Genomic DNA, 14,097 nt, shown 5'->3' with positions numbered 1-14,097 from the left:
TTTTGCCAAACCCAGGACCATATGGAAAACCTGAAACAAGAAACCTGAAGCCAGGGTTTTTGCAATATAATGTCTCTCAGCTTTCTGATGAATTTTTTTCTCTGGTACAGAATGAATTTATCGGGCATACTAGGCAGCTGCCAATGTTTGGTAATCAAACACACCACAAATACTACATCAAACAAATAACTTAGGGATTCCAATGCTAAAGCTAAGAGCAAAAACATTCAACTAAACATAAACTGTTCAATATAATAAATGATACTACAAATTGTGCGTCATATAGACCTATTACGGTGGTTTGCTCATTGAGCAAAGTTTTTGAATATTTCCTGCATCCTGAAATCCTTTCAAAAGTTGATTATGTTCCAAACATGGTTTAAATCATATATATGATGCCTTTTGACCCGGTTTGTCATAGCCAATTGTGGTATTCTCTTTCCCAGCTTGGAGCGAATTCATCTGTTATATTTGTTCTTCATTTTTGGTATGCTAATTCACATGTTTGACTCCGGTTAGGCATTATCCCCATCCCTTCTGGACTTAACAAAGAAGGGGGGGGTCACCTTATCTTTTTAATGTTTGTTTATATCCTGAGTTAACTAATATTTTCCCATGGTGCTTCCCGGGACTAACTAATTTGTCTTATATTGCATATTGAATTAGCTATGACACTATACATAGCTTGGACACTATTTTCTATTACTTATCAAGTATGGTTTGGTGTGACTATCCCTTGTATAGATGTGAAAACGGCAGGATTCTGGAAGTTGGGTTTTCAACCTTTGGTCTCAAGGTGCTTGGATACAAGGCCCTATCCAGGAGGTGTAACGAGTTTGGGAAACATTAATTAGAAATAATTAAAGGTGTAGAATTTAGTACATTTTCCTATATCTTCTCAATTTGATATGTGGGGAGACCTTAAAGGCGTGAATTTTATATGGGGACTTAAATGGGAAGAACTATAAGGAAGGCCTAAGTAAAGAACGATGTTGGCACAATGTATTCTTTTTTTTTTTTTTTTTTTTGTTCAAAGTCGGTTCAAAGTCTAGCCTCGTCAACCCACTTTTGTTAACAAGCTGTTTGAAAAAATTGATCTTATGCCGGAAAGTGTGAATATTTAGTTTTTAATCCCAAACACAAAAGTAGTGATCTAAGTTGTGGTTCTTTTTCAGTTAAGCTATTTCCTATTTTGTGTTGGCTTGGGATTAGTATTTGCTCCTCTGTGTCATTTTTAGACATTAAGAATAAACTTAAAGCAAGTTAGGCTAAAATTTTCCCAAATCGTGGCCGACATCCTCGTAAGGCCTTGGCTAGACTTTAGTCAACATATTTCGACCATTCAATTCTTTTTCTGTTGGGCTTACACCCATTTTTAATACCAGTGATTATGCAGGACATTAAAGCATTGTATTTACGTTACTGTAAGTTTGTTTTATATCTGCCTCGGTGGTATAGGAACCGAAAGATTATTCGAATGTTTAGTGCCACTAATATATTGGCTTCTTATAATAAGTTGGATGACAGGCTAAAAGAAGACACCTGCCTGCAGTTGGGTCCTTTTCATCGTCTTGTGCGATTATTTGGTTTGCATTTAGACCCCAGCGCCGCGCCGGCAGATCGACCGAACGCCGCCGACGAGAGGCCCGGTCGAACGCCGCCACAGTGTCGTAACGACGCCGGAGCGCCGCCGGCACGCCGCCGCCGGCAGAGGTGGCGGCGTTCGGTCGACTTTAAATTATTCTTACGGCAATTCTTTATTGCGTCAACCGTAAAGTCGGAGCTTTTCCTTCTCGTGTGGTTTAGTATTTCAAATTTTCCTGATTAGAAATCAAGCAGAGCACTATCCCCGAATTTTCGGGTATTTCCCCGAAAATCTATGCGTCACCCCGAAAAAGAATTTGGTTCCCCGAATCCCCAAAAATCACACAATCACGGTGCTACCCCTAGCGATTTATCACCAGTGACTCTCCCCGCCAAATATTACTTTGCATACCCTAATTGTTCACTACTCTCTGTTTCTGTCATTTTTGGCTCTTATGGTTCTAGGTATAAAAACCAAACAGGGGAAATAGTCAATTGCTTATATTGCAATGTAAACAGTTCTTCATGTCTTGACAAAAAAAGTACTGTCTCTATGAAATGAGTTTAAGTAATTTCGAATAAAGTTTCTCAATTGCTAGTTCTTATATCTTTCGTAGTCAAGAATTTTATTGTCAAGTTGAATAGAATTATAGAACGCATTCACTACAATACAGCTTCAGGCTTTTGTTGGATTTTGAAATTGACAGCCGACAGATTGTTTCTACAGCTGAATTGTAAGTTTGCAGATTTTTTTTTGCTGCTTTTAGATAAGATTTTCTTAATGTTTAATACTCAATTATTGAACACCGGATAGAAAATACAATCTTCTTTCTGGAACATTTTTACCCCCCCCCCCCCAAAAAAAAAAAACAGCCGTCGAGTGTGACAAAATTTAGCTAGATACTAAGCTATTTACAAGGTTAGGGCATTAATGATTGAACCGGGAGTTAACCCAAAAATATGAATCATAAATAAATTCATAAGTAAATTATTGCCTATAGGGGAGGGGATAGGGGGCTATCATTTCTAAATGATAATACCTAAATTTTTTTTATTGAAAGCAGGGATGCCAAAAAGATAATTATTTTTTTCATTTAAAGTGGATAAAGGAGAAAATGATATCAAATTCCCCAGGAAATCATTGAAATATATTGATATACCCAGGACCCCCCATTAGGACTTGTTCATTGACTTGGGTATTTTGCGAATTCTCATAGGCTACTGGCCTTATTTGGCTTTTGTATGTGCTCGCTTTTAATTCGATTCTTTGGATCTTATGGAATGCCATGGCGAATCTATCACTCATCTTTCCAATAGTTTGAGGTATATCTGAAATTTCGACATTTTTATTGTTGTCTTTGTACCCCTTTACTCATGCCCTCAATTTTTTTTCAAGGAACACTAAGCTGTTCAACGTTATTTTGCGTGTTTGTTTGAACCATATAGTGACCTAGTTATTTATTCAGTAAATTATTTTTCTAATGAAAGCTGAGATGGTATCCTATCAAGGTGGTATCCAGAGGAGGGGGTAGGGGGGGGGGTAGGGAGGTATTATATTTAAATGGTAATAGCTCGAAATGTTATTTATTGAAAGCAGGGATCGCAAAAAGTTCATTTTTTTTTTAATTTAAAGCAGAGACGGCATCCTATCAAGGTGGTATCCAGAGGGGGGGGGGGGGGTATTGAGCTATAATATTTAAATTATTATAACTAGATTTTTTTTTTAAAGCATGGATGCAAATAAGTTATTTATTTGTTTAATATAAAGCTGAGACGGTGGCATCTCAAGCGGGTATCCAGAAGGGGGGCCTAGGGGGTGGTAACACTTCATTGATAGTGGCTTGATTTTTTTATTGGAAGCAGGGATGCCAAAAAGCTTAAAAGTCGACAAAAATTGACAAGACTTTTGTGACTTATACTGGATACGGCACTTGCATGGTTTTATTGTCCAAAGGGAAAGGGACATATGCGTCCAATCCGGTTTTTTTTTCCTATTGATGAAACGGGTTTACTTTGAAAACATTCATTCATTTGTACCAGACAGATTCACACTAAAACGAATTGGTGTGACGAAAGCGATATCGACATTCCCACCTAACGTTGCGCTCGAGTAACAATGGCGCCCTTGGTCCAGTGCCCAGGTTACATTAAAAGGCCAGGTCATAATAAAAGCTTTCAATTTGGGAGGTTCAAGGAGGAGTCTTTGACAGTTTTATGACCTCAGGGTACTAGATGTTGCAACGCTCTTACGTATCTACAGTGGTTTAGAAAATTCGATTATTCCACAAATGATTACAAAAAATATGCACAAATGTAACATTTGGAATATTATAACACTTGTTTCAAAGCTTCGAAGAAAAGCAAAAAAGGCTAAATACCCCTAACTACGCTTAAAAGCTATTTTAAAAAGAAACTCTTTGGAGATTTCCATGGAAATGACCATATCAGAAGCTTTAAGCCTGGGTGGGGATCAAAGAGGAGTCTAAGTATTTTGACCACAGGGGATTTATTGTTGAGACTTTCTTGAATTTGGTAATTCTTGTGAGCATTTGGAAATCAAAGCTTAAACTCAATAACTGGTACTAAGTGTCCTAACATTTTGCGTGGATTAAAAGTGACGAACAAGGATGAACATTTCAACATCTTCCTGGAGCTACTTCAGTCTGCACATTATTTCATTTAATTACACTTAAAACGGATGAGCTTTTCATTTTTTATCTAAGAAAATAGCTGGCACTTCATTTTTCTTCATAGCCAATAAACTATTAAGTGTTTTTGGTGTCACTACTATTGAAGTGTTGACAAGTGAAGTGCTCATCCTGTATTTTTTCTGGTTTATAGATGTACTTATTTTACACACACTTTATAATGTGATATATATTATGTATTATCACTGTGAAATTTTGAATGAATCCCCAAGAGGAAAATTGAATAACATCCTGAATAGCAGCCAAAACCGCTGAAAAAGTAGCAGTTCAGCCTTAGTCTACATGACATATATTCTATAAAGAAGCCACAAAAAAAATCTTTAAAATGCATTTTTTTAAAATTGTAATTATAAACCAGTTTTTAATAAAAGAATGCTTCTTAGGAATCCAAAAGAGCAAAAAAAAAAACAATCAATATAAAAGTCGCCCATTTCAACTGTTTTAAATGTGACAAAACAGATACATACAAAGGGCATTATGAAAAAATTAAGCTTCTAAGTTCAAACTTATTATCAAAATTTTTAACCAGATAACTGACAAATTTTGCAACATGGTATTTAAAGTTTTGTATACAGTTATGCTCGAAGAAAAAAACTACTAATTTTGACAATTATTTATGTTAAGAATACATAGCTAATAGATACTTCTACTACTCGTATTATGCAAGGGTTCTGAAACGCCACGGCTATTTCGTTTCTACCAGATTTCTACTTCTCTTGATGAATAACGAAGAGCACCAGTTTTCAGCCAGCGACTTGTGAATTTTTGAACTCATGAATAGGCTCAAATCTGTTGTAAATTGAAGCTGTGATTTGAGAAAGACTGATGAAAACATTAATGTTTGCGGTCAACATTGATGGCACCGGCGGCGCGCCGCCGACATCTTACCGGCGGCACGGCGCGACGTGCTGTTTTTTGTCCCGCCACCACCGGTCTTCCCTTATCGGCGCGGCGCCGGGGTCTATTTGCATTGAAGTTTTTTTTTATTTATATTTTGTAGATGTTTCTTTTGTATGTTATCTTTTTATTTTTTTCATTACGCCACTTTATTATAATGTTAGTAGATCAAAGATAAATTATTATTATTATTATATTCAATAATACGTTCAAATAACGTTAAAAAAAACAACAAATAAAAGTAACACTCCACACTTTACTCTCAAATACTTATGACGAGAACAGCACCACTAGCAGATGTATTTGAAAACGTCCCTGTATTTTGTCACTGATATTAGCAACTCCTAAATATCTAAAATCGAATTTCAAACCAAATGATAAGAAAACAAAAATGTATTTTCATTAAAAAAAGACAAACTTTTTCCATGTTTTGCAATTAAAATTTGAATTCGGTGACGTGAATTAGTGGCAAAAGCTGTATCACAGGTGATCATTGTAAGGAACGGGCAACTAAGAGAAATTAGTCAGCCAGTGATCTGGAAAATAACCAATTTTCATTCTGTTTATCATTTATGTTTTAATCATTTTTTAGTTTATTATTTAAATGATTTAATTATTATTAATTATTTAATTACTATTATTTGACATTATTTTCATTTTACTAATTAATTAAAAATTTTTTTAATATTTTCATTTATTATCTGTGCCCTCTACTTTATTTTAATAAAAATAAAATCCAAAAAATTACAAAATGTAACAAACGTTAGATAATTTATTTGAAATCTTGCGCCCCTAAAATTTCTGAGCCCGGGTCAAGTGCCCGTTCTGCCGCTCCCCTAAAACCGTCTCTTTTCTGTAGGTATGGTACCAAGTATATACTTACCCTCTTTTCTCCCTCAATTTCTTTTCCCTTCTCTCTTTCTGTCTTTCTTTTTTTCGTTCCTTATATTGTCTCATAAAATGCTCATTGTTTAAAAACGGACTAGGAGGTGCAGAGTAATCAGAGCCACTTTTGTCTCCATCAGACAAGACTTTGGATTCAGGTTTCTTTTCCTCCTTCTCTGAGTCTGACTCTCGCTCAAGCGCAGGGATACCGGGAATACCAGGGAGCTTTCCTAAAATTAAGATAAGACGTGTTACTGAAATAAATGCAGTCGTAGACGTAAAAGCAGGGATAAAAACTGGACATTTCTCCTGTCCAGGCAACAACTTCTCGACTCTATGGACAGGGAATTCGATATAAGCACGTGTTAAGTTTATTCCCGCTTTCAGGCACGAAATGGACATGTTTCAGCTTGTTGTTGACGGCTTGAAATCGATAAGTTTTAGCCAATTAGACTTTGTTTTGTAAAAAATATTTTTTACTCCTGTTACATAGGATAGGACGTTTTTACTCACTAAATTCCCATGAGTGATCCCAACATTGGTGAGGGAAGGGGGCTTTGAAATGGGTAGTAGGAACTGCCGACCATGGTCCTAATTTGGACTCTAGCTCCTGGATGCTTCATTGACATATCAGAACACGTTTCAAAGTTAGTAAAGCCCCAGAACGACAAATAGCCAAATTGCAATTACTTTTGTGTGACATAATTAATAACAAAACTTCAAAAGGAGAGGATGGAATGGAATTCGTGTGATCTGGGATTGGAATCGAAATCGTGTGATCTGGGATAAGAAAATTTCAATGGGAGAGTTTAAAAATGCCTTCTATCTAAAAATATATAGGGCGATCTTTATAATTTGGCTTGTTCTACCACTTTTTACTCCTGAACTTTCCAAACTCAACTTCCAAGAGTAAAACTAAGAAAAAACAACAAATTAAGTGACGTCAATCAATTCCTTATCATTTTCTTTTTCAAAATATGACAGCTAACTAAGGTAGCTGCATCTAAATCGCTTCAAAAAAATTTGGCTATCCAGTATCGAAAGGTTCAATTACTAGCTTTATTTTAAAAAATAAAAAAAAATAACGCATAACGTTTTCTTTTACGAATAGATTAATTAAATACCAGGAAAAATTTACGCGACTCCAGTCTTTTCTTATTCTCAAAAACCCCGATTCTCATGGTTCCAATTGACCTTTCTTTAACTGATTTTTCAGCTCAAATTATTGAATTCAAAACACATGCAAAATCTAAAAATCCCTGGGAAACCCACATGTCTTGCACGAGACACTTGCAAATGCAGAAAACATGTCTCCTTATTATCCCACCTGCCCCCTCTTACAATAGGCCTAAGAATACTGCAACCTTTTCAAAATGACTGAGCGGAAAATAATTTCATTTATCACTGAAGAGAGATCGTATCCTCGTTTCTACAGCTTTGAGAACTACTCTTAGAATTGGTTTTGGACATGGTGGCAAAAAGCCTTTTCAATAAACTTAGATAGATACCGACAACCCTGCTCAAAGCAGATTGGGGAGACCCTTCACAAAATTGATTTAAAATACCTTCTCTCCCCTTTAGAAAAATAATGACCTAACATTGTGCTATTACATGGATCTCAACCGCTCCCCCCCCCCAAAAAAAAAATATGTTTATATCCTCCCTCTTAAGAGTTGGATTGTGTAAATCTAACCAATGGATATGGAAAATCAAGACAAACTCTAAAGCAGACACTTCTCTAGAGACCATACTGTACCCTAAAATGAGTTTCAAGCTGTAGTCAATCGAAGGTTCTGAGGAGGACGAGGTAGCTTGGTTATTCTATGTTTGCGAAAATTGTAGATGCAAATAAGAGGGGGGGGGGGGTAATTTCTCCAGAAAATACTTACTAGACAATCCGTTAGTTCATTTTCTAATTGAAGTTAGGTTGCCATAAAGTTTGGTTATTTTGGCCTATACCCAGTTCTATTATGTCAGGGTCCCCTGGTATTTTCGATTCTTTTATTTCCCTCATTATTTTGAAAATCTGTACTTCTAAGCAAAACGTGGTAGGCAAACCGTTCAGCAGTTTATTCGTTGTAAATTCTCCAAGGGTAGGAGGTCACCCTATCCAGCATTACTAAAAAAGAAACTGACCGTGTTCCTCCTAGCATGCAGCTATGCTCCTTTAATCTTGTCACTTACCCCGACAGCCATAATCCCTTGTGAATGTTCTTTCTTTTAATATGTCAACTAAGTTATACTGCACAAGGCTGGATAGTCTAGATTCAAGTCTGTACAAGATATTTTTCCACCAATTACCTGCAACACTGTTTTTTTGTTTTTGTTTTTTTTTTTACCAACGTCCAGTTTTTATTCCCCAGAGTCGATTTTAAGAAATGAATACAAAAATAATGAATGAATTAGATTTAAAGAAAAAAATACAAAATTAATGAACGAAGTAGATCTTAAGAAGTGAGCACAAGAATAATGAATGAATTAGATTTTAAGAAGTGAGCACAAGAATAATGAATGATGTAGATTTAAAGAAATAAATACAAGAATAATGAATAAAGTAGATTTTAAGAAGTGAGCACAAGAATAATGAACGAAGTGGATTTAAAGAAATAAATACAAGAATAATGAATGAAATAGATTTTAAGAAGTGAGCACAAGAGTAATGACCGAAGTGGATTTGAAGAAATAAATACATGAAATGAAAAAAAGTAGATTTAAAAAAGTGAGCACAAGAATAACGAATGAAGTAAGTACCTTGAAGCATCATTTTGATTCTAGTATCCAAGTCCATAGAAACTACAGGTTCAGGAGAGGGGGATTTTTCAGTCACTTTTCGCTCTTTCTTTTTCTCTGTCACTTTTTTATCACCTTTTATCACTTCTTCCCTTTTCTCCTCTTTAATTTGTTCATTTGGCCATGATGGAACATGCTGTGGGTACCACGGTTGTGGCTGGAACGCTGGCTGATACGCTGGATGATGTTGAGACACATGCATTACTGGAGGAGGAGGTGGGACAGGAGGTTGTGGAGGATACCATTCATTTGGAATTGTTGGAGGTGGTGGAACATCGGGTGGCGGAGGAGGAGCCTCAGGTGTTTTTGGTTTTTCGGGAGGTGGTGCTTTGGGTGGTGATGCCTCTTCACTTGAACTGCTTGTATCACTTCCTTCATGAGGAGGGGGCTCGGGAGGTTTTGGCTTCTCTTTCGGCTGAACAACTTCATCCCACCTCTTTTTACATTCAACACCTGAGGAGAAACAGAAATCAACTAAATTTTTGGACAAGATCCATTCTGAATTTTTTTTTTTTCGTTTCCAAGAAGATGAAGAAAAAAGTTTTTTAGTGAGTAAAGAAAGAAGAAGAACAAAAAGTCAAGAGATATTGTGATTTGCTTCTTTTCCTACTTGTAAGCTTAACCTAATGTAATATATGGTTATAAAGAAAACTACACTATTTAATTCGGGTATATATTATTCTGTTCGAAGTTTAGTAGCCTAGATATCGTCTTGTGCAAAATAAAAAGCGCGTATATTACAGGAATTTCGAAAACAAGGCAGGAAGTTAGAAAGGTTTCTAACTTCCTATAATAATTAATATTATTATTATTATGCCAAGTTTTACCATATATTCCTAATCAAATTAGAAGAAATCAAAAGAATCAGTGAAAATGAATGGAAGTTGATCTGTCCTTCGACATCTTAGAAACAATAAATTATCCGAAAATTTAAGACGTAAACACAAACTTTTCTTCAAACCAAAGTTACAAAACATGCCTTTCTCCAAAGACACTAAAAAAACACAAAAATTTAAGACCTAAAAACAAACTTTCCTTCAAACCGAAGTTTCTAAACATGCATTTCTCCAAATATACTAAAACAAAAACAATAAAATTTAAGACCTAAAACCAAACTTTCTCCTAACACACTAAAAACGCAATAAAATTTAAGACCTAAAACCAAAGCTTCTAAACATGCCTTTCTCCAAATACAGTAAAAACAAATTTTCCTTCAAACCAAAGTTTCTAGACATGCCTTTCTCCAAATACACTAAAAAAACAATAAAATTAAAGACCTAAAAACAAACTTTCCTTCAAACCAAAGTTTCTCAACATGCCTTTCTCCAAATACACTAAAAGAAAACAGTGAAATTTAACACCTAAAAACAAACTTTCCTTCAAACCAAAGTTTCTAAACGAAGCTTTCTCCAAATATACTAAAAAAACACAAAACCAAAAACACAACAAAATACATCTTACATGTTTTCAGTTTTTTACTTTAATAAATAAAAAATTGTTAACACTTTAAGGAATAAGCATCAGTACATTGAAAATTAAACTGATAATCCGCGTTGATTTGTTTTTTGTTTGTTTTTTCAGTAAAGTGCAAATTATGTTCTGGTCTTGAGATGGCATGGGGGTTGTCAGCTTTATTCATGTTAATTTCTGCTCGTTTTGAATTTGACTCGACTATTTATTGTAATTTTTGTTCGTTTTGGGTTCCATTTATTTATTGATGGTGATTTGTGGTAGTTTTACGCTTTAAAGATTATTTGGCTTTTATTTCTGCTCATTTTGGTTTAAAGGAGCTCTTTACTTATCTTTGAAAAACTTAGTTTATGGAATTTTTTTTTTAATTAATAACCCCGTATTGTATTATATTAATTATATTATTATATATAATAATATATTATATTAATTATATTATTATATATAATAATATATTATATTAATTATATATTAATTTATATTAAACTATTAGAATTATTATAACTTATTATAAATTATTATATAATTATTATAAATATTATAAATTATAAATTAATCATATTAAACTATATTAATTATATTAATTAATAACCCCAAAACCCCGTAGCATCAAACGATGTTTATTCCACCTTATTTTTATTGTCATTTCGCTTTATTTGTAAGATTAAAAATAAAAATGCGATCGGTCACGATAAAAAAAAATCTTCAAATAGCTACGGAAAATGTCACGACCGCCCCACGCTTCCCTTTTTCGTTTTAAGAATTTCGATAAAATAAAAAGATACTTTTCACTTTGAGTATGATTGTGGATATTATAAACAGTCTTTTCAGTACTTTCATTTAGAGGTATATTTACAATAGTTTAATCACTTATTAAATCATATTGAGAAAAGCTAATCATTTGATCAATTTTAAAATAAATAAAATGACCCTGAATTAAGTCTAGCAGATTTGAATATACAAGGGTGGGACATAGAGGTCTTTGTTAATGGAGGTCCTAATTAAGCAAGTTTAAAAAGTTTAATAATGTATATTCCTGATTTCGGCGAAATTTAACATACCAGCCTTTCAACTGAAGCTTCGGTTTTGAAATGAGTTATTTGCATAATTTGGCACTCTTGTCCCAGCCAGGCACGTACTGAAGAATTTGTTTTTGGAAGAGGGTCACAGTAATAAGAAAAACTGTTCGGGGTGGGATTAATAATACACAATCTTTTTTTGTACTTTCAATAGCAACTGCATAGAAATTCGAGAAAATTTTGGATTTCGGGTCGGCCTAAGCCCCGAGGCCACCTTGGTTATGCCCCTGAGAGTTGCACACATTATGCTACTCAAACAGGTACATTTTCATATGCTTTCTGATCACAGTGAGCAAGTGGTTATCTTAGAAATTGAATCAGACACCATTTGGGGTCAACAAAAGACGGTTTGTTACCCCCACTGTCCGCTATGTCACTTCTTCTGAATTAATGATAGAATGAGATTTCTTCCATCTCAATACCTTCGATATAATGAAGACAACAAATCAAATTAAATAATTACAAATCAAAAAATGAAGAGACAGCACTTTTTGTTAAGTCTATGCTATTGGGTAGACCACAAAATAAAAAATAGACCAACTTACCGAAAGGATCTAAAAACACTGAGAGTCGTTTTCCCATTACAGACTTATTGTTTAAAGCTTCTAAGCACGCTCTCGCATACTTTGGATGGTCGAATACAATTCGCGCTAATCCCATATGTTTATTTGTTTGAGGATGGTAATAGACAATTAAATCTTCAAAAGGTCCAAATCGTCTTATCTTAAAAAGAAAATATCATCAATTTAAATGGAAAGCAATAACCATGAGCAAACGCAGGGGGGGGGGGAGGATATGTCCTAAAAGACTCCTCCCGAAAAAAATAAATATGGACTTGAAAACACACTTGTTTATAGGCTTCAAAAACCATTAATTACTGCACTTACTACCTGTAGTTTTTTAATAATATTATCACAAAGATAAAGAGCGATTCTTTCAGTTGGATGTTCAGTATAAAGTGGAATCAAATCACTTACTTTTGGTTATTATTACGCATCATTGCGATATTAACACACAAATAGGAAATCCTCCCTCTGCGATTTGTACAATAGATCCCCCACCCCCTAAATGGGAATAATTACCTAAAATAAGCAGTTTTTGGTTATTTTAATCACAATAAAAGACCAAGTCCATCGTTGAATCTCTGAGTATATGTCAGATTTCCAGACATATTTTTAGTCGCAAACGCATTAATGTCAAAGGAGGAGAGAGGAATAATCCCAAAGGAAGGAGGAATGGCCATAGATGCATTTAATGTTATTTGTCCAACAGTTCGCAATTTTTGAGCAGGGGGAGGTGGGTATTTTGATCACTCTAGAGGGGGTTCGACCCAGTATATGCAAACATCTTTCGAAAGCTGGTTTTCTTCGGTTGAATATCAATTAACATGCATCGTAGCAATCTGGCCACTAAACATAAAACACAACTTTGCAAAAACAAGTTTCGGCATTAAGCTCAAAAGTGTCCGTTTTCCTTTTTTTTTGCGGGAATACGTTCTAGCTTTGAACAGAAGTACTATCACAAAAACAGAATATGAAATACCATTTCTGCTCAGACAGAGAGTTAGCGATATTTGTAGAAAATATGTTTGAGTCAAATAAATTTGTTCAAGCCATTTCAGTCTTTTGGAAATGACATCTAAGGCTTTGAATGTCTTATTAATGTTACTTTAATTGCTTTAATGGAGTGTAATTGGTTTAATCGTTAAATTTATTTCATTACAAATATCAATTATTGAAATAAGTTCCAAGAATACACTAGCTAAACATAATAGAAAAAAAAGTGATGGAAAAAAAACAACTGGTCAATTCTTTGTCAGTGGAAAAAGCAGACATTTTGACAAGGATCTATACCAAGCCGTCTCTGATATATAAAAAAAATATCTGATGTAAATTAAAATAAATTCACGACGAACAATCAGCCCAATAAATACTTAAGAATAATAGACATCCTTGCAACACTTGGAATTTAATGCGGCAATGGGAACTACCAATTAGAGTGAACCAAAAAGAATGTATAACGAGTTAGCATTGTTCTGACACGACTTCAGTATGTCACCAGGAAATCATTGAAACAAGCAAAAAGTTGAAACCTGGGAATGACCAGTGTCTTGAAATTATGCTAACTATACAAATAAAACCAATCTAACCGACCAATATGGAACGAGGTGGATGAACAAAAGACGCGTTAAATAAATTTATAGGGCGAATTAAGGGTTGAAAACTTGTTAGTTCCAAGTTTTGGCTTCTCTTGTTTTACAATCAGCCCTTATGCCTATATGGCTTCAACCGCTGCAGATCAACTCTGTTCATCCACTTATAGGCATAGGGGAAGGATTAGTGTCTACGGCTATACACACGCATTTTCAGTCTTTTCGGTACTTTGATTATCCCAATCGCAATATACTCATGTGAAACATGGACGCTTTTTTCGTCTAGTAGTACACCACGAGGCTAACAGAAGGCACATCCACACTATTGCAAAGAAAGAGGCCCTAAGACAACCTTCAAGGATGGACGGGACTTAAGTCGAGTGTTTTACAATCAAAGTCTCGTTGTTTTTTCTTTTTCTCAGGGACAAAGTCAAGTTCCCTTGAGTTTTATATACTCTTTGATAGGAATGGCACCCCACCCCCACTTTCTCAGTGGTGTTGGGAACTAGATTGGGTTTTTTGTTGTTTTTTT

General features: G+C 34.7%; 1 protein-coding gene across 1 annotated transcript in view; it reads right to left on the bottom strand.

Moving 5' to 3' along the window:
* The window catches only part of Set1 (SET domain containing 1), a 104,111-nt gene that overhangs the window by 38,708 nt on the left and 51,306 nt on the right, over positions 1 to 14,097 (bottom strand). Inside the window, exons 5-7 of the mRNA XM_089095482.1 lie at positions 11,959 to 12,136; positions 8,826 to 9,317; positions 6,073 to 6,304 (exon numbers count right to left, since the gene is read on the bottom strand). Coding sequence (XP_088951608.1) covers positions 6,073 to 6,304; positions 8,826 to 9,317; positions 11,959 to 12,136 — 902 coding nt within the window. The remainder of the gene's footprint in view (positions 1 to 6,072; positions 6,305 to 8,825; positions 9,318 to 11,958; positions 12,137 to 14,097) is intronic.

The sequence above is a fragment of the Artemia sp. Qi Xiang Cuo genome, chromosome 10 (genome assembly GCF_049724085.1).
Source record: "Artemia sp. Qi Xiang Cuo chromosome 10, ASM4972408v1, whole genome shotgun sequence".
In the NCBI taxonomy this organism is placed as follows: domain Eukaryota; kingdom Metazoa; phylum Arthropoda; class Branchiopoda; order Anostraca; family Artemiidae; genus Artemia; species Artemia sp. Qi Xiang Cuo.
This window is presented reverse-complemented; position numbering and strand designations above follow the sequence as displayed.